At 57.7% G+C, this 26,431-nt stretch overlaps 11 protein-coding genes across 11 annotated transcripts; 6 read left to right on the top strand and 5 right to left on the bottom strand.

Annotated features, from left to right (window-relative positions):
* The first annotated feature begins 52 nt into the window (after positions 1–52).
* On the top strand, positions 53–3,043 carry LY79DRAFT_538049 (uncharacterized protein). Its single transcript, XM_060556710.1, has 6 exons — positions 53–476; positions 550–1,230; positions 1,297–1,548; positions 1,612–1,889; positions 1,987–2,710; positions 2,763–3,043. Exons 1-5 carry the CDS (start codon positions 373–375, stop codon positions 2,661–2,663), a joined length of 1,992 nt encoding a protein of 663 aa, XP_060419412.1. The 5' UTR covers positions 53–372; the 3' UTR covers positions 2,664–2,710; positions 2,763–3,043.
* A 579-nt stretch (positions 3,044–3,622) lies between these two features.
* On the top strand, positions 3,623–5,760 carry LY79DRAFT_538047 (hydroxyethylthiazole kinase). The gene is made up of 3 exons (XM_060556709.1): positions 3,623–4,033; positions 4,224–4,359; positions 4,414–5,760. Exons 1-3 carry the CDS (start codon positions 3,748–3,750, stop codon positions 5,588–5,590), a joined length of 1,599 nt encoding a protein of 532 aa, XP_060419411.1. The 5' UTR covers positions 3,623–3,747; the 3' UTR covers positions 5,591–5,760.
* Positions 5,761–5,827: 67 nt separating this feature from the next.
* Positions 5,828–6,545, bottom strand: LY79DRAFT_665874 (isochorismatase; the record flags this gene model as incomplete). Its single annotated transcript, XM_060563132.1, has 2 exons — positions 5,828–6,398; positions 6,502–6,545. The coding sequence occupies 2 exons, from the start codon at positions 6,543–6,545 to the stop codon at positions 5,828–5,830; spliced, it is 615 nt and encodes a 204-aa protein (XP_060419410.1).
* Positions 6,546–7,374: 829 nt separating this feature from the next.
* Positions 7,375–9,538, bottom strand: LY79DRAFT_253711 (uncharacterized protein). Its single transcript, XM_060551878.1, has 2 exons — positions 9,149–9,538; positions 7,375–9,089 (listed from the first exon to the last, which is right to left on the bottom strand). Exons 1-2 carry the CDS (start codon positions 9,342–9,344, stop codon positions 7,405–7,407), a joined length of 1,881 nt encoding a protein of 626 aa, XP_060419409.1. The 5' UTR covers positions 9,345–9,538; the 3' UTR covers positions 7,375–7,404.
* LY79DRAFT_253703 (uncharacterized protein) lies at positions 9,539–10,322 on the top strand. Its single transcript, XM_060551877.1, has one exon. It carries the CDS (start codon positions 9,733–9,735, stop codon positions 10,192–10,194), a length of 462 nt encoding a protein of 153 aa, XP_060419408.1. The 5' UTR covers positions 9,539–9,732; the 3' UTR covers positions 10,195–10,322.
* A 1,214-nt stretch (positions 10,323–11,536) lies between these two features.
* Positions 11,537–12,463, bottom strand: LY79DRAFT_665872 (GDSL-like Lipase/Acylhydrolase; the record flags this gene model as incomplete). Its single annotated transcript, XM_060563131.1, has 4 exons — positions 11,537–12,073; positions 12,125–12,249; positions 12,303–12,399; positions 12,458–12,463. 4 exons carry the CDS (start codon positions 12,461–12,463, stop codon positions 11,537–11,539), a joined length of 765 nt encoding a protein of 254 aa, XP_060419407.1.
* Positions 12,464–13,246: 783 nt separating this feature from the next.
* On the top strand, positions 13,247–18,752 carry LY79DRAFT_575882 (BP28CT domain-containing protein; the record flags this gene model as incomplete). The annotated part of the gene is made up of 3 exons (XM_060559751.1): positions 13,247–13,623; positions 13,675–17,797; positions 17,850–18,752. 3 exons carry the CDS (start codon positions 13,247–13,249, stop codon positions 18,750–18,752), a joined length of 5,403 nt encoding a protein of 1,800 aa, XP_060419406.1.
* Positions 18,753–18,997: 245 nt separating this feature from the next.
* LY79DRAFT_253526 (pyridine nucleotide-disulfide oxidoreductase-domain-containing protein) lies at positions 18,998–21,268 on the top strand. The gene is made up of 5 exons (XM_060551876.1): positions 18,998–19,163; positions 19,231–19,526; positions 19,630–20,198; positions 20,270–20,981; positions 21,050–21,268. Exons 2-5 carry the CDS (start codon positions 19,376–19,378, stop codon positions 21,166–21,168), a joined length of 1,551 nt encoding a protein of 516 aa, XP_060419405.1. The 5' UTR covers positions 18,998–19,163; positions 19,231–19,375; the 3' UTR covers positions 21,169–21,268.
* Positions 21,269–22,449: 1,181 nt separating this feature from the next.
* LY79DRAFT_505665 (pyrroline-5-carboxylate reductase) lies at positions 22,450–23,536 on the bottom strand (the record flags this gene model as incomplete). Its single annotated transcript, XM_060553645.1, has 2 exons — positions 22,450–23,423; positions 23,479–23,536. 2 exons carry the CDS (start codon positions 23,534–23,536, stop codon positions 22,450–22,452), a joined length of 1,032 nt encoding a protein of 343 aa, XP_060419404.1.
* A 274-nt stretch (positions 23,537–23,810) lies between these two features.
* Positions 23,811–25,358, top strand: LY79DRAFT_537995 (CTD kinase subunit gamma). The gene is made up of 3 exons (XM_060556708.1): positions 23,811–24,320; positions 24,390–24,566; positions 24,632–25,358. Exons 1-3 carry the CDS (start codon positions 24,165–24,167, stop codon positions 25,079–25,081), a joined length of 783 nt encoding a protein of 260 aa, XP_060419403.1. The 5' UTR covers positions 23,811–24,164; the 3' UTR covers positions 25,082–25,358.
* On the bottom strand, positions 25,359–26,327 carry LY79DRAFT_537992 (ribosomal protein L7/L12 C-terminal domain-containing protein). The gene is made up of 2 exons (XM_060556707.1): positions 25,961–26,327; positions 25,359–25,824 (listed from the first exon to the last, which is right to left on the bottom strand). The coding sequence occupies exons 1-2, from the start codon at positions 26,186–26,188 to the stop codon at positions 25,501–25,503; spliced, it is 552 nt and encodes a 183-aa protein (XP_060419402.1). The 5' UTR covers positions 26,189–26,327; the 3' UTR covers positions 25,359–25,500.
* Between the last annotated feature and the right edge of the window lie 104 nt (positions 26,328–26,431).

Genomic DNA, 26,431 nt, shown 5'->3' with positions numbered 1-26,431 from the left:
GTCCGTGAGCCGTGCTCATCAGCCTGCAGACACGTCGCCACGCCACGCCACCACACCTCTCGCATGGAGCCAACCTTCTGGGCGGCCATGTCGTTATTAGTCATCAACTCCGACGGAGACGGAGGCACTGAATTGCTCCGTCTCCGTTCGACAAACGCCATCTCGATCCTCGTTATTGGTCGGAAATGCCCACCATGACTTACACGAGTCCAGGAGAACCTGTAGGGGGGCATAACTCAGACGATGGCTTACGACGCAAAGGATCAGTGGATTCGCTTTGTATGATTTTTTTTGCACCCTTTCCTTCCCGTCTCCTCCATCTCCCGTGAACCCGCTTCACCGCTAGACCTCATGAGTGGGTGAAGATTCAACATGGACTATGAGCAAAAGAATAAGGGGCCTCGGGCCTGCGTCACTTGCGCCAAGGCGAAGGCGAGATGCATCTCGGGACCAAAAGGGAGCGACAAATGTGAACGGTGAGTCGGCCAACTTGCTCTCCAAAAGGCTCGCGTTTTTTCACCGTGGAAAGGCGCTGATGGGTTCATTCAGGTGCCACCGGCTCCGGAAGGCCTGCGGCTTGCAGACTCCTGCGCCTCCGAGACCGAAAAGGGACCCAAGACCGACAAAGGTCGCAGAGCTCGAGAAGAGGCTGAACGAGTTGACGACACAGCTGGGTGCTACCCAGGGCAACGCCGGTGCCACCTCCCCACCCACCGTGGTCGGCAGCGCCGGCTCTCCGCTCCCGCTCAGCAACAGCATCAAGCCGGCATCGGCCAAGATTCCCATCAATTGTGATCACCTTTTCCCGCCAGAGGACGTGCCAGCGGGCGATGGCGCGGAGACCGGCGCCTCCGTTCCGCTCCCGACGCCGAGCTCCTCGACGGCGGATGACCACCCCACTGTCAGCAGCCGCGGTTGGAGCCAGTCCGACGTGCGTGACGAGTCGCCCTGGCCGTTGAACAACGAGCAAAGCATCATTCTGCAGACATTCGTGGATGAAATGCAGCCTTTGTACCCGTTTGTGATTGTGCCGCCGAACATGGGCCCAACGCAGCTCGCTGCTGGGAGGCCGTATCTGTGGAAGGGGATCCAGATGACGGCGTGCCACCTGGATGCAGCGAAGCAAGTGAGGCTGGGAAACGAACTGCTGCAGGACATTGTGCAGGCGTCATTTATGAAACCCGCGAAGAGTCTGGACGTGCTCCAGGGGCTGCAACTTCTAATTGCATGGTGAGGCAGTGAAATCGGAACACTCCAGAGCGGGGCTTGATGAGACTGACTCTTGGGGGAACGCAGGTATCACTACAACATCAACAGTTATCAGCTTACAAACCTTCTGTTCTTGGCGAGGTCCATGTGCATCAGCTTGGGCTCCAAGGACAACCCTATCAAGCTCAAGCGGCGGGGAAAAGGGAACTGCGGCATGGACGGCATAAGCGTGCAGAACCAAGATGACGGCTCAAAGGCGACGCCACAGACCAGGGAGTCGGCGTCGGCGCGGCTGGAGTTGATGAGAGCCTTTGCTGGCTGCTACTACCTCAACACGCTGTGAGCACCCCCCCTTACGCGAGAAACCGGACAGATGCAACTTGAGACTGACAATCCGAACAGCGTCTTCACAACGAACAAGCGTCCGGACGCGTTTATGAACACGGCCCATCTCGAGTCGTGCTGCCGACAGATCGAAGAAGCTGGGGAGTACCCCTCTGACGAGCTCCTGGTGCAGCTGTTCAAGATCCAGCAGCTCGCGCAGGCCATCTCCCTTACGTTGGGGGCCGAGAGCAAGAGTTTCCAGTCGCAGCAGCTACCGCTGACCATGGCCGTCCAATTGTTCCAGCAGCAGCTCGACATCTTCAAGTCGTCGCTCCCGGCGCATCTCAAAGACAACCGTAAGCTGAAACGCGCAACATGACTCCCCATGCGAGAGAGAGAGTAAGATAGATAAGGAGAAAGAGCATTGCTAACGATACCCTCCCTGCCCGCCAGTTGGTCTCCTCACGCACGTCAGCATCGCTGAGATCCTCCTCTACGAGATCGGCATACCCGAGTGCCAGGGTTCGTCGTCCTTCATCACGCTGACGGAGCGCCTCGAGCTCCTCTGGCGCTGCTGCAGCGCCGCAAAGACGTTCCTCGACCTGCGCTTCCAGCGCAATAACCTCAGCGTCCAGCCGCTCTTCATATGCCTCAGTGCCTCCGAATTCATCTACGTCTTCATTTTGTGCCTGAAACTCATGACTCTCGAGGTGCCCGGATGGGATCTGCCGCTGATCGAGAAGCACTTGGACCTCGCGGGGGTAGTAGATGTCCACGTCGCACATCTCGACATTTATGTGGCGCACAGGAATAAGCGACCCGCAGGCGCCGTAGGGACGGACCCGACCGCGTTGTCGACGGACCTCCCCGGCCAGAACGTCGTTGACCCGCTCATCCGGCTGACATGCATGCTGCGGTATTTCAAGGAGCTGGTCCGGGGCGAGCTGAGCGGGTCCCGGTCGCAGCCCACCACCCAGGGCCCAGTGCAGCTGCCGGCAAACCTGTCTGACAGCACGCAGGCCATGATCTGGGACCTGGACGCGGACTTTTGGAGCGGGATGCCGGACGACGAACTCGGAAAGTGGGACGCCGGGTCCGCGTTTCCCGCCATGGACTGGACTGCCACCTGAGGAGACCACTCTCGAGCCCGCGCTGCCAGGACGGGTACAAAGGGTAGGCGAGTTATATCAACACCGAGCCCGCGCTGCCAGGACGGGTACAAAGGGTAGGCGAGTTATATCAACACCGAGCCCGGGGGGGATGAAGTGACACAAACACAAATGTTATGACTGAATGGCACGAAGGAAGACGGGCCTCTGCTCTCGAATGAACGACCAATCTCTTCTCTGATTTCGCACGAGCCTACAAGAATGGGAAACCGAGCTTGAAAAGCCTGGCACGGCGTGCATAAAATACTGCTTGGCGCAGAGGGGCAGCGAGTAGACGTCTGCCGAGTTAGGGTGGCATCGAGAACCAGGAGTTGTCCAGAAGAGGAAATTCCGATCGGGGGGGGGGGGGGGGGGGGGGGGGACCGAACATAGGCCGTCTCGCACCGAGCACGGCCGGGATGCACCGGCAGGTCCGGCCGACTGCAAACACTTGAAATATCACAGCTCCGGGGGGTGAGGGTTTTCTTTTTAGCCATTAGAAGACAACTAGTTGGCTGTCGGAACCAGTTTCCGTAGTGAAAAGGGACAATAGTATCGGATGTCTCACAGCTTATGAGTGGGAAACATATCAACTTTTGAATGACCGTAGGAGTTGAGCCAGAATGTAGGATGAGTGTAATCCAGCCAGGTTTTGCTTCGCGTGTACATTAGACCTCAACGGGCCGAAGCAGTTCGCTGCCAAAGTTTAAAATAAAAAACAAAAAAAAATAGTCGATGTCATCTCATCGTCAACCCCACCCCTGTGCGCAGCCCAGCCTGCATCCCGCCGCCATCGGCGCCGTTCCTCGGCCGCGGATATCCGCACTTCACACGAGCAAACCGCGGCGCCGAAAAATCGTCTCCCCTCCCCTCCCCCCCTCCCTCGCCTTCCGCGATACAACATTCGCTCACTCGGATCGTGGCAAGGCTTAGTCAAACAAGCCAAAGGGGCTCGTACGGAAGAAACCCGGCGTGTTGATTTGACGCATCCTCAGAGAAAAGAAGAAGAAGAAGAAGAAGAAAAAAATAAGGACGAAAGGCCGACCGCCTGCCTCCTTCCTCCACCATGCCTCAGCCCACGGTGGACTATTCCCTCTACCTCGTGACGGACTCGACGCCCGCGATCCTCGGCGACCGCGACCTCGCCTCCGTCGTCGCGGCCGCCGTCCGGGGCGGCGTCACCGTCGTGCAGTACCGCGACAAGACGAGCGACACGGGCGCCCTCGTCGCCAACGCCAGGCGGCTGCACGCCGTCACCCGCGCCGCCGGCGTGCCGCTGCTCATCAACGACCGCGTCGACGTCGCCCTCGCCGTCGGCTGCGAGGGCGTGCACATTGGGCAGGACGACATGGGTGAGTGGACTGTGTTTTTCTTTCTTTTTCTTAATCTATTCTTTTCTTCTTTCTTTTCTTCCACACCATGATAATACTATTCTTACGCTCCCGTCTATGTTCTCAATGATGCATCGCCGTGGAAAAAGAAAAAAGAAAAGACACAAAACTATAAAACAAAACTCATGAACTGACAAACTACCCCGATCAGAACTCACCGCCGCGAGAAAGATCCTCGGCCCGGACGCCATCATCGGCGTCACGGCCAGCACTGTCGAGGAGGCCCTAAAGGCCTGCGAAGACGGCGCGGACTACCTCGGCATCGGCACCGTCTTTGCGACATCCACGTACGTTGCACACCCCCTGGCCACCCCTCGCTCGGCTCACTGACAGCCCGGCAGCAAGGAGAACACAAAACACATCATCGGCACCGCGGGCCTCCGCCGGATCCTCGCCGAGCTCGCCTCGGCCGGCCACATCCCCCGCGTCAAGACCGTCTGCATCGGCGGCCTCAAGCCCTCCAACATCCAGCGCGTGCTCTACCAGTCCGCCCCCTCGCCGCCTTCGGGCCCCTCGCTCGACGGCGTCGCCCTCGTCAGCGCCATCGTCGCCGCGCCCGACCCGGAGTCCGAGTCCCGTCGCCTGCTGGAGCTCGTCAAGACCAGCCCCTCGTACCGGCAGATCGTTTCCTCCTCATCCGGCGGCGCCCCCTCGGCGGACGTCAGCTCGCTCCTCGACCGCGTCCCGGACGTGATCAGCGCCGTCGCCTCGGCCTCCCCGCTCTCCCACAACATGACCAACCTCGTGGTCCAGAACTTCGCCGCCAACGTCGCCCTCGCCGTCGGCGCGTCCCCGATCATGGCCAACTACGGCGAGGAGGCCGCCGACCTCGCCCGCCTCGGCGGCAGCCTCGTCGTCAACATGGGCACCGTCACGCCCGAGGGCATCGCCAACTACCTCCAGGCGCTGTCCGCCTACAACGCTGCCGGCCGCCCCGTCGTCCTCGACCCTGTCGGTGCGGGCGCCACATCCGTCCGCCGCGCCGCCGTCCAGACCATCCTCGCCGGCGGGTACCTGGACCTCATCAAGGGCAACGAGGGCGAGATCGCGACTGTCCACGGGCAGGCGGCGCCGGAGCAGCAGCAGAAGGGCGTCGACTCGAGCTCGACGCTCTCGCACGCGCAGAAGGCGCGGCTCGTGCGGGACCTCGCGCGGAGGGAGAGGAACGTCGTGCTCATGACGGGCGCGACCGACTACGTGTCGGACGGCGGGCGGACGTTCGCCGTGGAGAACGGCCACGAGCTGCTGGGCCAGATCACCGGGACGGGCTGCGTTCTGGGCACGACGGTGTCGGCGGCGCTGGCCGCCTGGGAGGCCGACCGCCTGCTCGCCGTTCTCGCGGGCCTGCTGCATTTCGAGATTGCGGCCGAGCGGGCCGCCGTCAGGGGCGACGTCCAGGGCCCCGGGACGTTTGTGCCGGCTTTCATCGACGAGCTGGCGCGGATACGGAGGCAGACCGTCGACGGGGACTCAGCCTGGCTTTCAGGGGCCAAGGTGAAGGCCGTTCATGTCGAATAAAGCTGTTTCCTCATGTCATGGCCCATACAGGATATAGAGTGCGTTAAAAAAAAAAACCCCCGAAGAAAAGAGAAAAGAAAAAGAAAAAAAAGCAAAGAAAAAAGTATAAAGGGTCCGTGTATAGAGTAACAACAAGGCTCAAAAACTGTCCATTTCCAGAAAGAAAAAAAGAATGCACGTTCTAAAGAGATCCATTGCCCGCCGAGTCCCAAACCTGTCGCGGAACCTTCTTCCCCCTCAGATCTTGGGCGCCAGGGCCTGCAGAGCCTCCTTGGTATCCTTGCTCGTATCCTTGACCAGCCCGACGATACTCTTGAACTCGGGCCGCGCGGCGTCGCCCATCATCTCGTAGATGACGCTCTCGCTCGTCGTGACCGTGACACCCTCGTGCCGCAGCCGCTCCAGCGCGATCGGCACCTCCTCGCGGTTGCAGCTGCTCACCCCGTCGGCGAGGACGTACACCCTGTGACCCGCCGCCAGCAGGTCCAGCGCCGTCTGCGTTACGCAAATATGCGACTCGATCCCCACGACCAGGAACTCGTGCGGGCCCTTGCCGTTGAACTGCGCCGCGATCTCGGGCACCCACATGCTGAACCTGGTCTTGTCGACAGGCACGCGGACGAGGTCCGACCCCCGGAGGAGCGGCGCCAGCTCGGATACGGTGTCGCCGAGCCGCGCGCGGTTCTGTGTCGTCGTGTAGACAGGGATCTTGAGGGTCTCGGCGGCGCGGAGGAGCTTGGAGGTCGTCTTGACCACCTTGTCGAACTCGAAGATGGCTTTGCGGAACTTATCTTGGAGGTCACAGACGCTGTGGTGGTCTCGGGTCAGTCTCATGTGTACAATTTTATTCTTCCCCTTCTTTTGATTTGCTTCACCAAACAATCGAGGGAGGTTGTCCGTCGCCAACGTACAAAATGACCGGCCTTGGCAGCCGGCGAGGAGTAGTGTCGGACATGGCCGCGGTTGTGAGGGGGCGGCGTCGTAGAAGAAGCCGGTGCGGTCGCTGCTGGGTTAATTGGGCAGTGCACTGGACGGGGATGCGAAATTCTCTCGCGATGGGCATATCCCAGATATTCGAATCGAACCAAAACCAATTAACATCAACAAGATCTATTCTCAAGATGGTCTTCGGTCGAGACGATGGCAATAATCGACTTTCATCAATCGTAACATTGCGGGGGGACGCAGTGCGGGGTGCGACTAATAAGTGGGGGTGTCTAATCCCGGCCCCGGCCACCAACCTTACCTACCTAGTCCTGGGGTTTGCAGCGTGCGTGTACCTATCTTTGCAGTGTATCCGTACTCCGTACTCCGTACAAGCAGGTAGAGACGGTTGCTGGCTGTCGTGGCTGGCTGGCCAAAGGCCACATGTCCAGCCATCAAACCCCTACATTCAGCCCACAGATGCGGGCAACTGATTTTCGATGCAGCCAAGATTGCAAACTGCTTTGCGGCGCCACCGCCAAGCGCTGCCGATCAACTAGCATGTATGCAATCTGATAAACACTGAAGATAACATCAACATGTGAGATGATGGGGCGGTTTTTTTTTTTTCCTGTTTTTCAATTCTGTATCCGTCATGCGGACTTTTCTAGCCGTCGTGCTATGGAACTCATCCTGTCCTGGTACACTGAATGGCTACCAGTCGGCCCGTCTCGCGCAGTACTGAAGCCATCCCGCCTCTTCATGTTGGGGGAGGAGGGTCGTTTGGTCAAAGCAAAGAAAAAGAAGATTAGTGCTCTTGGTCGTGTTTGACCACCTTTATGTCAAGTGCCGCCGGGGCCTACCCTTTTTTCTCTTCTGCATAAGCAGTTCTACTCGGCCGTTGCCGTGGGCTTCGCTTTGCCTGTCGGGTTCATCCACGAGAATGCGGATGCGCCTCCGATCGGGTTCACCGATCGCGGCAGAGGCGGGCCCGCGTTCTTCGTTTCGCGTTGAGCCTTGGCTTCTGTCGTGCTGCTGACGCTGCTGACTGACCTCTTGGATTCCCAGCGAACCGTTGCCGGGGGCGTGCTCTCTGCCGCTACGCTAGCCTGGCTCTTTCGGCGATGTTCGCCGCTGGTCCTGGGTGCTGGTGGCGGCTCATAAGCCGCCCCGGTTCGGGCAGAGGATGATGAGCCCGATTTCAGGGGTTTCAACACCTTCATATTCCGACTTGAGCGGCCCGCAGGCTGGTAGCCGCTCAAGGGACCATTGGCGTCTCTTTGCCCGTTCTCACTCCCGCTTGCCGAAGTTCCCTGGCGCCATGACCCCCAGATGCCGCCAGCAGACTCACGTCGGCTGCCATCTGTGCTGGCTGAGCTATTCTGCACAACTGAAGGTTCTCTGGCCCCGGACTCGGACCCGCTGGCGTGATCTTTGCCTATCCTCTCACTCTCCCCGCCACTTTCAGACAGGTTGCTTGCTCCAACCGACTTGTCAGGTACAGAGTGATGTCCCAGTGGAGAAAATGGACCCTGCAACTCGGCATCCTCAGGCTGCACGCTGGAGACGCTGTTCTCCAATGCGTCGTGCGTTGTGGAGGCCTGCGGCCGCGGGTCTCCGGAAACGAATGGGGCGGCGTTGGCGTTGAGCCGAGGTTTCTCTGGGATGAGGTTGGTTGTGCTGATGTGCTTGAACGCACCTTCATCCTCGGGGCGCACAAAAGGTACCGACAGTTTTTCGCGCTCGCTGCCATACAGACTCATGCGGTTTTGGGAAAGGAGAATGTCGGCCTGATGAGCTCGGAGGGTGTCGCTGCCGATGAAGATCTGGATGCCCCGCTTTGGTTCAGCTCCTTCGGCCTGTTCCATACCAGACACCTCAAACGTGGTCAGGAGGCTTGGCATCTGGTGGCCCGGACTCGAAGACCGGCTGCTCCGTTCGGAGACGGTCGCTTCAACTAGGTAGACCGAGAGCCGGATTTTGTAAGTGCCGTCCACGTCGCGTTGAATCTCGTCCAACATGCCAAGGTCCCTGATGACAGAATAGTCCACCACAGACTTCTGAGAGCCCGTGCATAGGTCAGCGTACAGAACGGTATCGTGCGCAAAGTTGGTCGTGAGCCAGCATCGGATGATGGTTGGTACGGATCCCAGGAAAAAGAGGCCTGGCGGCGGCTCTGGCATGTCGACAGGAGAGTCGTCCTCGTGGCTGCTGACCATGAAATTGGTATCCAGTCCCAAACTGCTCGCTCGGCCAGATGCCACAGAATGAAAGGAGTGGACAGAATGGCCCGCTGAACTGTGTCGTCCATCCGATTTGTGGGACAGAGACCTCTCCATCATCAAGCCGCTGCTTGGACGTGGAGGTCCAAATTCACCAGAGTGGCGGTTGCTTTGACTTGACCAGTCTGCTCCCCGCAACGCACTTTCGTCGAATCGTACACTGTTCGCTCGAGAAGCAGCACCGCGGCGGGTAGGCTCTTCCTCGGCCGGCCCAAGATGGAGCGAGCTCAGCAAATGCTGGCCTTGCTCGTCGAAATCATCAAACATGTCGTTGGGTGATACATGAATCGGCCCTGATACACAGAATGTCAACAGCGTCTGGATGCGACATGGACACACGTAGCGGCCCTACCTTGCTGGGGAGTTCCGGCTAAAACGCCAGGAAATGGATGCTGCTGCCATACAGACTTGAGGCTGGCATCCTGTTCCTGACGCCTTTCAAGCCTCAGCAGTCTCTCGCCCTGATTACTCTGAACCAGTTGGATTTGCTTCAAATCCATCTGGATGTTGAAGAGGTCGTCGCGGGTGATTGGGAACCGATGATCCATGCCCGGAAGTGGTCCCGATCAACTGTGTGCGATAGATGTCTTGAGGTTGAGAAACTCAGGGAAATATACCGGGTATGCGGCGGCTGGCGGGAGAAAGAAAGACGATAGCAAGCGAGTGTATTGGGACCAGATCGTGATTGGGCGGAAGCGCTGGAGAGGGTATCGGCAAAACAGGTCGTAGTAAAGGGTCGTTCGAGTAAGAGAGACACGCCTATATATAAATGGGGGTTCGAGTGTAAGCGCGTTCGAATGACGGGCCGAGGAAGGCTATGGGCGCTTCCGACCTCGATCCCTACGATATCAGTTCACGAGGTCCTCCTCCCCCGCCACATCGCACGGTAAGACCAAGTAGGTCGTCGACGACAGCGGCAGCAGGCGCAATCTTGGTATGTTCTCCTTTGACAAGTGGCTCTTTTCACAGGGTCCAGTCGATCTCAGCGACTGCGGCAGCTTGAGAGTGGCGATGGCACTATGCTGGTTTTGCACGATGGTCAATGGAGGCGGAATTGCCCCGAGTAAGGTGGCTTTGGGAGATCGTGGGTATCGGCAGGATTTCGATGTCCAGGCGCAATCAAATGCCGAGGCTATTAAGCACAAGGATATCTTTGAACAGTTGTGCAGCCGAAGCAGGGCGCGAAGGAAGACTTCGTTTTCTGGGGGATTGGGGATTGAAGCGGGTGTTGTCGTCACTTGGGAGGGCGAGAGGAGCGGTCGAGGTAGATGCAGTTCAGCGCCGACAGAGGGCTCGCGGTTAAGAGTAGGATGGGATGTAACAGAAGTGGCGTCGAAAGGAGGACGGTCCGAAGAAGGTAAATGCTTGCTAAGCACACTGTCGAGCGTTTTGTGGTAAGGAGTCGAAGAGATGAGGGGTTGGAGGAGACAAACAAAAGTCCTGAGGTCGGTTCAGACAAGCACGTTGAATTAGTGAAGTGAACGGGAGGTGGACAGAAACAAGGACTTGGCTCGAAGGAGGTGAGGTGAACGGGCAGCGACGGGAGTGGAGGATGGGGCCGGGCCAACGCGAGATGGTCCCAAAGGTTCGGCGTGTGGCTGGCTGGATGTAGCCTGGATGTAGTTGATTCCAGATGTTACTCGAGAGGCTGCAGCTTGCAGGGCGAAAGACATACTCCTGTTGACTTGGTGCAGGGTGACTCCAGGTACTCGAGCAAGGAGGCAATGAGGGTCCAGTACATCTCGGGTTGATACAGTGCGTTAGACCCGGGACTCTAGCAGTACTCGCGCGGTACCTCGGCGGGGCAGCAGCCCACTGCTCTGAGTACCTGCCTACCCACCTTACATAAGGTAGGTACCTAGGTGCTTTTCACTGGAATCGCCCCTGTGCAATGCTGTGCAGTGCAGCAGCGCAGCGCAATGAACGCCAAGTCGTGGCCCTCCACCAACTGGAACTTGCAGCGGGGACCACCAGTTGTTTGCCGCGTCGGCATAGGTTGTGTGACGTGGTGAGGGCACGATTGGGAGAGGAGGGCTTCGGGGACGTGCTGAAGACCTCAGGCGTCACCCGTCCACTCAGACACACGCACCTACCTGCCTTCTGTTTTTGTTGCTGGCTCCTCTTCCGCAGAGAGTGACTTCCACCAGGGACTTGCTCGCCTCCTGCAGAGACCCAAACTCTAAAGCAGCTGAGTTGTCGGTGCCGATGCGATCGAAGCCTGCCCCCCACTGCATGGCAATCAAGTAAGGTCCGCGAGTTGCTATACTTATACTTGAGTGTGTGTGTGTGTGTGTGTGTGTCCTTGTCAAAAAGGTAGGATGTGCATAGGGAACAAGCCAGATCCTAGAGCAAACAGTACCCGTACGCTGCTGAAGGACATCGTTTATTATTTTACGGCGTGGACAGATCCGATGGCATGCTAAGGAATGCCATGCTGACGAGACAAACAGAAGCTTGGCGGTCTCGAGACATGTCTCACAAGCCAATATGTCTTGCTGTGGCTCGGGGCCAGTATTACCAGACGCACAAAGATAGGCCAAGCTACGACGGGGACAAAGTAGATGGCGACGGAACTTCCACGTGCTTGGTAGAGCCGAAGCACCGGTAAGACTTTCGATGTCTGGAACCACGTACATTCTAAAAATCGCCTTGATCTCAAATACTCCTGCAGGGCACATGCAACATTGCATGGACCCTCTCCATCAGCTTTCCCCTTTTGTCAGAGTGCCCTCAGTCATGTCTACGCTGGAGGGTTCACCTCACGCCAGCCCGGGAAGACGGAGGGGCCCTTGCTCCAGTCGCCGAGGTGAACCGACAACGTCTCGTAAAACACCCTGTATGCTTCGCCGCTCATGTGGAGGCCGTCCGGGAGGAGATCTGCCAGCCCGCCCCGCTCGCCGAACTCCGGCGTGCCTGGCAGAGGACCTCCGGCCTGAAACCCTGGCGTCCTGGACACAGCGTGGTCCATCAACGCCTGCCACAGGTCGACCAGCACCACGCCGGGCACCTCGGCCGCCACATCTCGTGCCGCCTGTGTGTATTCGGCGCTAATCTTGGAGGTCCGCTGGGGCTTCGGGTGGCCCGCGGCCAGGTCGAGCTCGGTGACACGAATCTCGTCTATGGGTGGCGGCGTGACGAGGATAATCTTGGGGTTGTGACCTGTGATGTTGGGGTGCGTGACGATCTTGACAAGATTCTTCTTGTAATCGCTCAGCGGGACATGCTGCACGGTCGTTAACATGGGCTGGACGGCATCGTTTGCGCCGAGAAGCACCACCTGGTCAAGACCTTAGCAAAGTGACGCCCGGGAGTGGTTTGCTACACTCACGAGACATTCCAGCTTTGGCCCAGACTCGGAGGGAGGGAGGAACATATCGCCGAGATATCTGACAGCGTTCGCTGTGTTCCAGCCAGAGAAGCCACGGTTGACCACATCGAAGCGGCGCATCGCATCTGAGAGGCGGCCTATAAGCTCGAGGATGCAACGCAGACCAGAGACGACTCACGGCACTGGAGCTCTGCTTGAAACGAGAAGCCATCGGATGCCTCGCAACAGCCCTGGATGAGGGAGTCTCCGAGGAGCACGATTTGGGGGTAGGGTTTCTGCAATCATGGTAAGCCGCCCCGGTTCAATTCATTGTATTCCGGAACCGTAACCTACCGCCATGAGGTAAAGCGTTACTGAAGCGGAGGCGGGTCAGAAAGGAACAATGTGAGAATCAACCAGGCTGCGGAAGTGTGTCTTCTGAGCAAATTGGTTGGTGAGTCCGACTTGGGCTAAATAGTGTCTTACTACTACACGAGCCGCCTCTGCAGGCAACCCGCTGAAACTCCCGATCCCACAACCCCCACGGAACGGCTAGAGAACGAGACTGCTAACTGGATCATTCACACGGACTGCCTGCGGTTACGGGTCCATCAACCATGCAAAACGGCTCCCAGCTTGGAAAAGCAGCAAGCAAGTTGGGTTCCACTGAAGAGACTAACAACACTAAAGCCTCTCGACCTCTGGAAACACTTGTTTACTGACAATCAAACATGAGCGATCCTGATTCCCGAACTCGCAATGACGAACTAGTATTACAAAGACTCATTATCTATCTAGTTAGGTAAGGTATAAATTGAAATGAACGTACCCGACTCAGCTTGACAAGCTCGGAGCAACTATATGGAATCCCGAGCTTCCAAAGACTTGAGCTGGTGCGCAATGGTAGAGAAGGAGGGGACGGTGGGGTCAATGCTACTCTACCCACTACCTTATCAATAATTGAAATGATTCGCTAACTGACTTATCAGCAACAAAAAAAAAAGTCGGCGTAACTAATACCCGCCCAGGGAAAAAAAAAATCGAGAAATCCCAGGTACACGCTCTAGGAAAAATCCCAGTCTCGTAGGACTCCCCGCCATTGAGTTGTTCAATCACCGCGGAATGCCGCAAAACTTCTAAGATATGGTGTCCTCTCTTGCTGCGCAGTTAGCGCAGATCGCCGCCAACTCCAAGGCTTCCTTGGATGTCAGGGCGCAAAAGGCCGCCCATTCCAAGTCCTTAATCTTCGAGCCGCGAGTTGCTGCGACCCAGAGCTACCAGACTCTTTACACGATATGCTCCGAGGGCTTCGAGGAGCTTTGCGAACTCGATGGCCGCTTCAAACCCTTCTCCAAGACGCTCTTCAGCGAGCAGAGCATGAGCGAAGATCGAACCCAGATGACTGCTGCCGAAAATGCCGAACTGGATAAGAAAGTCGAGTCCTTCCTCCGCCTTGTCGGCAGCCGGTTGAGGCTCATGCCTTCGATCCGGGCCCTCGAGTGGCTCGTAAGGAGATTCAGGTATGCCGTTGCGGTCCATGCCATGTCGCCATCTCTCTAACCGGGCGACAGAATTCACGAGCATAACACCAAGTCCCTCATCACAACCTTCCTCCCGTATCACTCGATCCCCGCATTCGTCACCTTGCTCTCGATCCTCCCGCCCAAGATCCCCCACGAGTACCGATTCTTGAGCCCCTACATCAAGTCGCTCACTTCCCCCCCGCGATCCGTCTTGGTCCACGAGGCGATCCACAAGGCCAACTTCCTCAGCACCCTGTCCGAATACACGCTTGAGGCGTGCAGGCACCAGCAACAATACCCGACTTTGGTGTCGTTCTGGGGTGGCGTAATGACGGAGGCTGTAAACGGGCTTCTCGAGAACATGCGATCCGGCCGCGCCGCTGTTCAGCAGGATAACAACGAAGCCTTCTTGCATCGTGTCGGGCCTACGCTTGCCGAGGCAATGTCGATGAAGAAAGTCCCCAACATGCAGATTGCCTCCTACATGGCTGTCACTGTCGTTGCGGCCAAGGGCAGCTTTGACGATGCGACTCTTTCGGCCTTCATGGAGCAGATCGTTCACGGCTGGACCAGCGAGACTGTTCGCCCTGGGCTCGTCTGCTTGTGCATTCTGGCGCAGTACCGGTCGGCGAAACAGCTTTCTGGGAAGGTCACCAAGGCCTTGCTGAAAGTCCAGAACCTTGGCGAGATTCTGGTCGAACTGGGTCAGGAGAGGAGAGTTGACAAGCTCACCAACGGACTCTGCATTGCCTTTATCGAACGCTTGTGCAAGAAGGGCGACGCTCGCGGTCTGCCCATCATCCGCGCCATCTTGATGAGCAAGATCTTGAAGGAGAAGCAGATTGCTGTCATTTTCAAGTCCCTGGTGCTGGCTGCGCACAGACTCGACGACAACGTTGACAGGGACGGCGAAATTCGCAAGGAGCTTGGCTCAACATTGATCGATCTTTCTCGCTTCTCCGGGGACACTAGTGAAATCATCCGGACGGTCTTAGAGGAGGTCGATTTCGATGTCGAGGAGCTGGAAATGAAGCTCGACTTTTCCATTCGCCAGAGAAAGGCCTTGCCAGGCAGTCAGGAGGACGTCGAGATGGACGAGCCCAAGTCCGCCCCCGCAAAGGAGGACTTGCGAGAGACCATCCAGGAGTTGTCGGGCCAAAATTGCGCTCTCCCCTCCTGCCTTTCTACCAGCACTGGGGAGGTCTACGACGAGTTCAGCCGACTTTTCCTCCGTGTTGTCTCCCAGCAGTCCGAAGACCCGACTCTGCTTGCTGATTTCGACCAGCTGCCGTCCCTCAGCCGACAGACGGCAGTCAGCGATCACACCTACATCACCTTCTTTGTTCGCATCTGGTCAGGTCCTTACCCGACTCTCGCTCGCGCGGCCGCTGTGGACGCGGTCAGAAGACGTCTCAGTGATGGCGACGGTAACGACCTCGATTTCCAAGCTCTCATCCCCTACTGCCTCGTGGCTCTGGTCGATTCTTCCAAGAAGGTGCGCCGTACAGCTGCCGAGCTCCTGATCCAGATCGGCCATTTCTTTCCTCATCAGTCCAAGGCTGCGAAGAATTCTGTCTGGGGCGGTAAGAAGCTGTACGACGACAGCTCCAAGGTGCAATGGCTGGACGCCGATGTTGTTTCCCGCCTTCTTCACGGCGTCATCCTTCCGGCCCTTGAGGAATGTATCATGTACGAAGACTACATTCGCGCGGTGCTGCACTCGGCGCTTGATAGTAGCGCGAAGAACGAGGGCAGCGACGGGAAGAAGGCACTCAGCTCATCGGGTAGAGCATCGATCCTATCGTTCCTCGCCAGTCACGTTGTTGCGACACCACTGCTCAGGGTCAAGTCCAATCTTCTCTCGATCCTTAACCGCATCAGAGGAGTGTCGTCCACTTCAAGGACGAAGGTGCTGCTGCCGGCGTTCCAGTGGTGGGCTGCCTTGTCTTCCGAAGAGACGATTCGACTTTCCGAGGCCGAGGAGGTGGACCAGGCTGTGCTCCACACCAGATTCGCTGAGATTGTTGTGCCGAACGACAGCGAGGGTCTGGATTGCCTCCTCTCAATCGTCAAGGACCCTGCCTCTGCTAAGCGCCCGGAGCTGGTCCGATCAATCTCTGCCCGCATCCGTGCCATGTGGAGTTCGATGAAGGCCGACACCAAGTTCGACGTCGCTCAGACAATGCTTGAGCTCTCTCAAGCGCGACACGCATCCCAGGACGAGGAGGACATCATTGCTGATGAGGCTGCCGATTTCCTGAGGAACGTCGAGCTCACCACGGACATCCTTTCCTACTTTCTCGAGTCCATTCAGACGGGCACGAAGATCATCACCGAGCCCCCGGCGAACAAGCGACGCAGGACCAGCTCATCTGAGGCGAACCGCGTAGTCACTGCGCAAGCCAGTGCCGAGCTCAGTGCGACGTTGAGATCAGTCACCTTTGTGCTCCAGCTCGTGGATGGCTCCAACCCTGCTTCCCACCCCGAGCTCCTTGACAGTCTCTTCGGCACCCTCTCTGAGCTCCAGCATTTCCGCACCGTCATCGGATCCGAACTTGGCTACCTGCAAAATTTGGTGCTCACGAGCTTGATCGCGATGGTGCCCGCTTACAGAAACAACAAGAGCCTGAAGATCGACGGCTCAGGGGGCCATGGCGACCTGCTCGTCAACTGCATCCAGAAGTCTTCCAGCCCGATCGTGCAAAACTCGGCCTTGCTTCTGATTGCCAGCCTTGCCACTGCTGCCCCTGATCTGGTGCTTCATAGTGTGATGCCCATCTTCACCTTTATGGGCGCCTCCGTCCTCCGCCAAAACGACGATCACTCTGCTCATGTGGTTAACCAGACCATCAAGGAGGTCGTTCCGCCTTTGATGGCGTCCCTTAAAAAGGGCAAGCGGAACCCGGTCGCTGGCGCCGCTGAGCTGCTCGCAAGCTTCGTTACTGCGTACGAGCACATCCCTGCGCACCGCAAGCAAGGCTTGTTCGTTGCTCTCATCAACACCCTTGGCCCCGATGAATTCTTGTACGCCTTGCTGGCGATGCTGGTCGATAGATATGGTCCTAACGACAGCCTGATGGCGTTTGCCTCTGAACTCCTGGGCGTCTACAGCGCCGAGGTGCAGCTCCAGACCTTGGCTAAGCTCCTGGACTTGATCAGTGACATCTTCAAGCCCAAGCCCGGTCTGTCGGCTACCCTGCTGGGCGTCGGGGAGGACTCGACGGAGAAGAAGCCCGAGACCATTGCCCTGCAGCAGCTGACCGTCTTCCCGGCTCTCCTTTCCAGCAGAAAGCTCCGAAAGGAGATCACCGTGCTTACGGAGAGGGACGACATGGATTCTTCCAAGATTCGGGACCTGTACGCCGTTCTCCTCAGGGATGTCTTGGCCCTGGCCGAGACCGTCAAGCAGCAAAAGGCGTTGCACGAATGCTGCGGCAACGCCCTGGCTAACCTGCTAAACCTCCTGTCCATTGGCGAGTTCATCAAGTCGGTCGAGAATCTCCTAGACCGTACCGAAATCGACCTCCGCCGCAAGGTCCTCCGGGCCCTCGAGGTCCGCGTGGACCAAGAGAGCGTCGCGGACGTCGCTTCCAGGACGGCATTGCTCGCTTTCCTGCCGCAACTCACCGCCGCGATCAGGGACACCGACGACATCAAATACAAGCACATCGCCGTTGCCTGCGTGGACAAGATTGCGGAGAAGTACGGCAAGAAGGATATCGAGGCCGTGGCAGGCGCTGCGGCGACCATTGCCGGACCTCACTGCCTCGGCCAGCCCGATGCCCGCCTGCGCGTCATGGCCCTGCTCTGCCTTGCCTCTCTTGTTGATGTTCTGCAGGACGGAATCCTGCCTATTGTCAACATTGCCATTTCCCAGGCCATCCTTTACATCGAGCAGTGTGTGGAGGACGAGACGACAGCAAACGAACTGCACAACGCTGGCTACGCGTTCATAACCGCCCTGGCGCAGCACCTACCTTATATGATTTCTGCGAAGCACCTAGACAGCATCCTCCTTGCCTCCAACAAGTCGGCTGAGGCCGATCTAGATAGCGAAGCCGACGATGAGCGCCTCAACTGCCTAAGATTCCTCGCCAGAAAGGTCGAGGCCAAAACCATGCTGGGCAGCCTGGAGAAGAACTGGATCCCGGCCACCGAGGCTGGTTTCAACGTAAGTTGCTCGGAAGATGATCGGGATTGCAACGAGACTAACAGACCTACAGGCAACTGAGGAATGGGTTGACATCTTTGGCGTCGTGGTCGAGAGCCACACCAAGTCCATCGTCACGAAGAACGTCACATCCCTGTCCGCGATTCTCCTCAACTCGTTGGACCTCCGAAGACGCGAGAACGCAAAGGACAAGCTCACCAGCGCAGCATCTCAGCGCGTGGCCAAGATCGAGGCATCCATCAACGACGTCGCCCTCAAGATGATTTACAAGCTGAACGATGCGGCTTTCAGGCCCATCTTCACCCAGATTGTCGAGTGGTCTACGCAGCTCCCCAAACAAGATGTTACGGGGCGCGCACTGCGTCGTTTTAGTGTCTACGGATTCCTGCACGTGTTCTTCGAGAGCCTGAAGTCGATCGTCACAAACTACGCGACTTACATCGTGGACGACGCCGTCGAAATCATCAAAGCCTGCGACGTTAAGCTGCCGGAGCAGAAGGATCTGTGGCAGCGTGTCCTCTCTACTCTGGCGAGGTGCTTTGCGCACGACCAGGACGACTTCTGGCAGGCGCCCGCGCACTTCAGCAAGGTTGCGCCCGTTCTCACTGCGCAGTTCCTCAACGCCACTTCTGTCGATCTGTCGGCTGAGTTAATCCCTGCGGTTGTAGAATTGGCGTCTGCGGCCGATTCCCAGGAGCACCAGAAGGAGCTCAACAGCGCCATCCTCCGCCACCTGCGGTCTGAGCAGGCAGCCGTCCGTCTGGCAGCCGTCAAGTGTCAGCAGGAGCTCGCCGAGAAGCTTGGCGAGGAATGGCTGTCGGCGCTGCCCGAAATGCTGCCCTACATCAGCGAGCTCCAGGACGACGACGATGAGGTTGTCGAGCGGGAGACGCATCGGTGGATCGTTAAGATCGAAGGAGTCCTTGGCGAAAGCTTGGACTCCATGTTGCAATAGAGAATCCGAATGGGTAGGAGAGGAAGAAAAAAAAAAAAGGATGGAGCCAAGGGCCGCGTGGCTGAAAGGCTATTGGACGAAGAGGGTGGTCAATCTGTGTATTAGGTACCAAAAGTAAACAATTTTGAGACGTCATTTGAACATCAAAAAGCGGAGACTCCATCCCGGAGTGTCCGGACGGGGAAAAGTGGAGACGGAGACGTCACTTGTCCGTATGGCCGGGCACAAGCGTCTCGGCCTCGGTAACACGGCGCTAAGAAATTTGCGTGTAGTTAGGTTCAGGTAAAAGCTATCAATGCCTTGATATCCTCAGAACGTTCCTCATTCGCTTCGGAATCCTTCCCTCCCGCGTAGGATTTGAAGTCGTCGAGGTTCCACAGCAACCCGCTCCTCCGAATCGTCCCGTCACCGGTAAGCACGCTCTTTGAGTAGCGCATAGACTTCCGGTCCTTTATCGCGCCCACTTACAAACGCCCAGACAAAATATCAGGGCTTGACGCAGCGCCTCGTCAAGCCAGGGTCCGTCCAGGGGCTGAATTCGCAGACATCCCATATATATGGCATATACTCACTGCTGCCCCGTCGTAGTGCGTGTGGTGGTGTGATTCAGTTACGATACCAAAATGGCATCATCGAAAGTCGCACGGCAATATTGGAGAAGCCTCGCCCGGCCTGAACACTGGGGTCCCGCCGGGACAGCATTGCGGGCCGGGGCGACGACTAACACGAGTGTTGTGAAGTATCGCAACAGCACGAGCTCGAATTCGCCGACGGGTTAGTCTGACTCACTCAACTTAATAACCACCCCCTCCCTCGCCACCCGTACCCCGAACAGTGACCAAGAGATGCTCACGAAACCTGCTAACTTGCGTGCCAGAGCGGAAACGCGAAAGGGTCGTCGTTTTGGGCTCTGGATGGGCAGGCTATGCCTTTGCCCGCGAACTCGACCCCAAAAAGTACGAGCGCATCCTCATCTCGCCGCGCTCCTACTTCGTCTTCACCCCCTTGCTGGCCTCGACATCGGTCGGCACACTAGAGTTCCGCTCCATCCTCGAGCCCGTCCGCTGGCTGAACCTCGACTCGTTCTACGAGGCCTGGGCGGACGACATCGACTTCTCCAAGAAGCTCGTCCGCGTCGAGAAGGTCACGTCCCAGGACGCCACGTCCCGCACCCTCCCGGAGAGGCAGCCGCACCGGCCCAAGGGGGAGGTGATTGATGTGCCCTACGACAAGCTAGTCATCTCCGTCGGGGCGTATTCGCAGACCTTCGGCATCGAGGGTGTCAAGGAGTACGCCAACTTCCTGCGAGATATTGGCGATGCGAGGAGCATTCGTTTGAGGGTGCTCCAGTGTTTCGAGAAGGCCGATTGGCCCACGACCACGGATGAGCAGCGGAGGAAGATGTTGCACTTTGCCATCGTGGGAGGTGGCCCGACAGGAATTGAGGTCGGCAGTCGCCCCCCCTCCCCCCCTGCCCCCAGCTTCAACCCCGAATGACACACTGACCTAATTCACAGTTCGCCGCCGAGCTTCACGACCTCATTCACGACGACCTGTCCAAGCTGTACCCGCACCTCATGGAGTTCGTCGGCATCACGGTCTACGACATCGCGCCCAAAGTCCTGCCCATGTTCGAGCAGCAGCTCGCCTCCTACGCCGAGGACCTCTTCCGCCGCCAGGGCATCAAGGTGAAGACGCAGCACCACCTGCAGCGCATCCGGCCGGACGAGGATGACACGCACAACACGCTGAAGCTCAAGATCAAGGAGTACGGCGACGAGGAGGTCGGCGCGGGCCTCGTGGTGTGGAGCACGGGGCTGATGCAGAACCCGCTCGTCCAGAAAATCCTGAAGAAGGAGCTGCGCAACCCCGCCTCGGCAGTCGAGGGGAAGGAAAGGGAGAGTTTGAAAGTCTTGAAGGCGGAGAGGAGCGGCGGCATCATCACGGACTCCCACCTGAGGGTCCGCCTCGACGACCCGGATAACGAAAAGGCCGTCCTGCCGGACGTGTATTCCCTGGGCGACTGCTCCGTCCTGGAGACCGGGACGCTCCCCGCCACGGCGCAGGTGGCGAGTCAGCAGGCCGTGTACCTCGCCAAGACGCTCAACAGGGCGGCGGACGACCGAGGGAGCAAGCCGTTCAAGTTCCGCAACCTGGGGACGATGGCTTACCTGGGAAGCTGGAGGGCGATCCACCAGAGCTCCGCGGATGAGCTGAAGGGCCGGGCAGGTATGTTTTCCTTTGAAGAAACGGCGCCCTTCGAGCGGTGTGGCTCTCTTGTGCTAATGCGTGAACAGCGTGGATTCTGTGGCGTTGCGCTTACCTGACCAAGTCGATGAGCATCCGGAACAAGATCCTGGTATCGTTCTACTGGTTCATCACTTGGGTTTTCGGGAGAGGTATTTCTCGATTCTGAGTGAATTCAGCTTTGGGGGGGGCGAGGGGGGTCGTCTGAGTACATGCTCCGACACCCCGAGACCTCTGACCCTCTCCGAAAACACTCGCCTCGGGAAGATGTAAGTTATGGGTTAGAAGCTGTAGTAGTAAACCAAAGTCAATAGGGGTGGCTGCATTTAGACCGGGTTTTTGACCTGTTTGTTATTTTTAGCCATAGACTAGACGGGGGAGAATAACGGGAACGACTCAGAGTCTACTTGTCTGTATGATATGAAAAGGAAAATTCTCATTCCAATATAACTTGTCAAAAGTCGTGTAAGTTGACCCGCCCCGGCATAGTGACGCTTAGCAGATATGCTAGACTTATGGCCATTGGCAACCGACGCCCACAAGTGATTCAAGCCTTGTCCTGCTAGCATACGAAGTGGGCCGACCTGAGTTGAAGAGATGTTGACAAGCCGAAATAGGTCGAAGACAGCCCAGACAACCTGTGCAATCCGACACTTGTTCACGGCTTCCTAAGTCGCTTTACGTCCCGGGAATTTCGCTGGAGGGCCCTTCCTATAATCCTCCAGCATCCAACGTCAAGATCTTATATAGGTATGTGCTGCCTTCTATAATACGCGGCTGATACATCCACCTTCCGCTCTACTAACACCTCTCCGTTCCCAATTACTTACGTCAGTATCTTAATTGGTTGATCTGAAGACGTCAGTTAGGTACAGAACACCTCGTAGAGACTATGTTGTCCCATGGGGGAGGGGCGCGGTGGGCGTTTCTTCCGTGACAACAACCTTGCTGTCACCACCGAACCCTACCTAAACCACCTACCCAGCTTCGAAGATGTCTATTTGATCCATCCTACCGTCCCCTCTGTCACCGGTTCAGCGATGACGGAGTGTGTGGCCTAGTTCTTTAAAGCTTTAACATGATACCCCCGAAACGAAACTTACTGGGCCTCGTTGGAGGGGGGGAGGGGAGGGGGGGCGCTGTTCGAACTACACTGAATAACAGGGCGTAGGAAAATGTATTTTTCATCTTCTTTTTGCTTGTATAATCTCGAAAAGAGGAAGGAAAGTATGCAGCAAATCAACCCTCCCCCTAACAACCATGTCAAACGAACACACCAGATGATACATACACCCGAAGTACCCCCCCAGCTAAGGACAAATAAAATGGCAAGTTCATGTAATGGCGGCAAGTATAAATGATTTGTTCGTCATCCATGCTGTATAACGCTAACACGCTCTTGAGAACGCCCACCGGCGCAAGAAGAGGAGAAAAAGAAAGAAAAAAAAATCTAGAACTGGGAGTATCCTGATTGAGGGGTGAAACGAGTGCCGTTGACTCCCTGGACACCCTGGCCAAGCTGGCTGGCAACGACGGTCGACTCACGCACAGCACGCGCAATGGTGCCCCTCACGCGACCCTCCTCGAGCACCAACAAGCCCCCAATCGTACAGCCGCCGGGGGTGGTGCACTTGTCGCGCAGCAGGGCCGGGTGATCGCCGTTCTGGACCAAGCACGCGGCGCCCTTCATGCTCTGGGCAGCCATCCTCTGGGCCTCGACACGGGGGATACCCATGGCCACGGCGCCGTCGATGGCGGCCTCGAGCATAAGGGCGAAGAAGGCCGGGCCGGAGCCGCACAGGGCGGTGCTAGCGTCCATGTTGTTGGCGGGCAGGTAGACGACGTCACCGATGCGCCTGAAGATCCAGGTGACGAGGCTCGCGGTCTGGGAGGGAAGCGGGTAAGTCGGGGCGCCGATGACGGTCATGCCCTCGCGGATGAGCGAGGCGGTGTTGGGCAGGGCGCGGATGACGCGGCACCGGCCGTCCTCCTCGGGGTTCTTGGTCGGCACGGCGCCGTGGAGCATCTCTTCCAGGTGAGTCTCTGTGAGGCCGGCACAGATGCTGATGAGCAGCTTGCCGTGAAGGGCGCGGGCCATGCCGGGCTCGCTGAGAAGGTCCTTGACCATGTAGGGCTTGCAGGCAAGGATGACGACCTCGGACTGGTGGACCGAGTTGACGTTGTCGTTCTGAACGACCTTGAGGATCGACGAGTGCTCCCAGAGCGCCTTCTTGACCTTCTTAGCGCTCTCCGAGCGGCGAACGCATGCGATGAAGCGCGAGGGGAGGCGGGCGGGGACTTCATCATGCAGGGGCGTCGAGGTGCCTGACGCCGAGGGCGTATGGAGCATCTGGAGAGGCCTGGGGGCCTGCATCTCTACGAGGGAGGTGAGGATGCCGTTCAAGATGGCGATACCCATGGTTCCTGTTCGGAAGTCAGTATTCCGCGCTCCGTTCCGAGGGTCCCGCCGTCTACTCACCGCAGCCAAGGACAGTCATTGTCAGCTCCTCGGAGCTGTGGTCGCCCATAACAGACATGGTGAAGGGTCGATATGGGATGAGATTTGCGGTGTAAGTTGTAAGTGATGCTTGCCCTGGTGCAATTAATGACCTTTTTCTGCTTCTGGTGGAAGGCTGGATTCAGGTTCAGCAAAGAAAATAAGAAGCAGCTTGGTCTGTACAATCAACTCCAGTGTGTAGAAACGCCATTCGACTGCAACGTCTCAGCCCATTAATTTAAAGCACAAATGAAAAAAAAAAAAAAAAAAAAAAGAATAGGAGTCGAGGGGTGAGTGAAAAGAGCTCTCCACTGGTCACTGATCCGAGATCGTCCGTCCTCATCCACTGAGCTGCCGTTTCTTCCGCGCTAAACCCGGCATGGCGTAGCACTCCGCTCGTTACCTTTCGCACAGCGCTGGCAGAGCCAAAAAATACCATGGAAACGGGCGACGGCACACCCCTGTGGGAAACTGAGTCGCTCATTCGTTCGCCCTGCAGTAAGGTACCTAGGTAGGTATCAGCTTTCGTGCTCAGCAAAGAGCATCCATCCGGTCTCGTCAATGACCTCAGTCCGGGCGTCGCCAGCGAATCTGATAACCATTTCGGCTTGATCCTCTAGACTGATTCCGCTGAACCCGACGCCGACGAGGACTGGCATCCAGCAGACATGGCGGACCCTTTCGAGGTTCGGATGCGCTTCACGGCCCAGCTTCAACATCTCAACGCGTCCGTCACCTCAGCTCAGAAGGCCGCTCAATATGCCCTCAAGTACAAGGACATGGATGAGGACCTGCACTCCTGCATACTCGAGCAGCTGGAACGGGTGAGTTCAGTTCAATGCAGAAAACGACAGAGGCTGATACTGACTTTTCCCCCCTCCGCCCACCCCCAGAACAACATGAACACTCGCGCCAACATCATGTACTTCATCGAACACTTCCTGGAAATGGCCCAGAAGGAGAAGCACGTCGACTACGTTCGCATGATGCAGCGCGACATCATTCGCATTGTCGACGCCGTCGCTCCTGATGATGGATCTGGCGCTGCCAACGTCAAGGTCGTCAGAAGGGTGAGTCCCCGCCGGGTGTGCTCATGTTACATGAGCTCGACTGGGCTTGCTGACGTGCAGACCAGGTTCTTCAGGGCCTCCAGCAGAAGAACTTTCTCGAGGCGCGCACCGTCGTCGAGATCGAGGAGGTCCTCAGGGAGCGCGAGACCAGTGCCCACGACGCTGGCCTCTCGTCGCCCGTCAACGGCGACGTCGACATGGGCGACGCGCCGCCTAGCCATGCGCGCCCGTCCAACGGCCGGGCCCCGCGGCTGGAGAAGCGCCAGATCGAGCAGCGCATCGAGGAGGACCGCGAGCGCCACAAGCGTCTCCGCGAGAACATCTGGGCCATTGGCGCCCATGAGACCGCCGAGATCGACAAGATCTGGGACGAGACGAGCGACCTGGGCGATGACGATCACATCCTTGCCGAGGAGGAGTTTGTCGCATGCACCCAGGCCATGAAGCACTCATGTGCCCCCAAGCCACCTGCTGGTCCCGCCAGTACCCGTGTCGCGAATGGCAAGAAGCATTGAGGGCTGACGACGCAGCACTTACTTTGTCGGCTTCGCATGAGCATTTCCTGGCGTTTAATCCTGTGGAGAGTGGAAAACTGGCGTTCATGGGTTGGTTTCGGCGGCCGGGCCGGGTCTGTGTATACCATTGGTAGTAGTACCGGGTTTTGGGGTTTCTCATCAACAGTGGCTCGAGGAGCACTAGGAACGACGCAACAAGTTCACAAAGCTAGAGGCGGCTTTGCAGCAAGAAATGGTGGTGTATGTGTCTTGATAATATTGTTACATGGGTGTTTATACACTCATACACGTCCGTCTAGACCAATCCAATCCAGATGTCCGACAACAATGCTCCTCCCGCCCGAGTTTTACATCTCCTCCCCAGGGAGTAGGGCGCCCTCGTTTCTCAAATCGGCCAACCAGCCAGCCGTCAGGGCGATTTACTCCATGGTGACGGTGGCGCCAAGCTCCTTCATCGTGGCGATGATCTTCTCGGCCTCGTCCTTGGCCACGTTCTCCTTCATCAGCTTCGGCGCGCTCTCGACGAACTTCTTGCTGTCCACCAAGCTGAGACCCAGCAGGTTCTTGACTTCCTTGATGACCTTGGCCTTGGAGGCGGCGTCGAAGGCCGTAAGCTTGATGTTGAAGACGCTCTTCTCAGCTGCCGCCGGCGCGGCCTCCTCAACCTCCGCGGCCGCGGCGGGGGCGGCTGCGGGAGCGGCGGCGAAGCCACCGACGGGAAGGTCAGGAATGTTGAGCTTGGACTGCAATTAAATAACGGTCAGCATCGTTGCATTTCTCTCTCCACCCCCCCCTCCCTTACGACGAGTCCATTCGGGAAATGGATGGATGGTTTGATGCAGCACCCAACCCCCCCGTTCGCTGTGTCTTTCAACTAACCTTCAAGCTTGACACGAGGTCTGCGGTCTCGAGAAGGGTAAGCGTGCTGATCTGGTCGACGATGGCGGCGATCTTGGGGTTCGTAGGAGCGGCGGCCTCGGTGGAGTTGTACCTCCGTGCGGTCGCGGGAGTTCGGGTCTGGAAGAGGGATGTCGAGGCACGCAGCGAACCGGTGACACGGAGCTGACGGGCGCAGCTCTGAGCTGCGTATCTGCAAGAGAGCGCCATTGTATTTGTGTGTATGCGACGAGGTGGGACGAGAGAGAGAGAGGAAGCGGGGGGGCCCAAGTGACGTTTTGGTGAGGAGCGGAGCGGGTTGTCGTCGAGTCGGCCTCAAGCAAGCAGGGAGGTTCAAGCTCGGAATATCTCTGGCTTGAAGTTTTTCGAGCTCTCGAATGGTTCCAGTCGCGTGAATGGGTTGAAGAGTCGTCTCGTCTCTGATTGGCTCGGGGGCTTTGTAGCGCCGCCTTC

Source organism: Colletotrichum navitas (assembly GCF_030913465.1).
Source record: "Colletotrichum navitas strain CBS 125086 chromosome Unknown LY79scaffold_4, whole genome shotgun sequence".
Classification (NCBI taxonomy): Eukaryota; Fungi; Ascomycota; class Sordariomycetes; order Glomerellales; family Glomerellaceae; genus Colletotrichum; species Colletotrichum navitas.
This window is presented reverse-complemented; position numbering and strand designations above follow the sequence as displayed.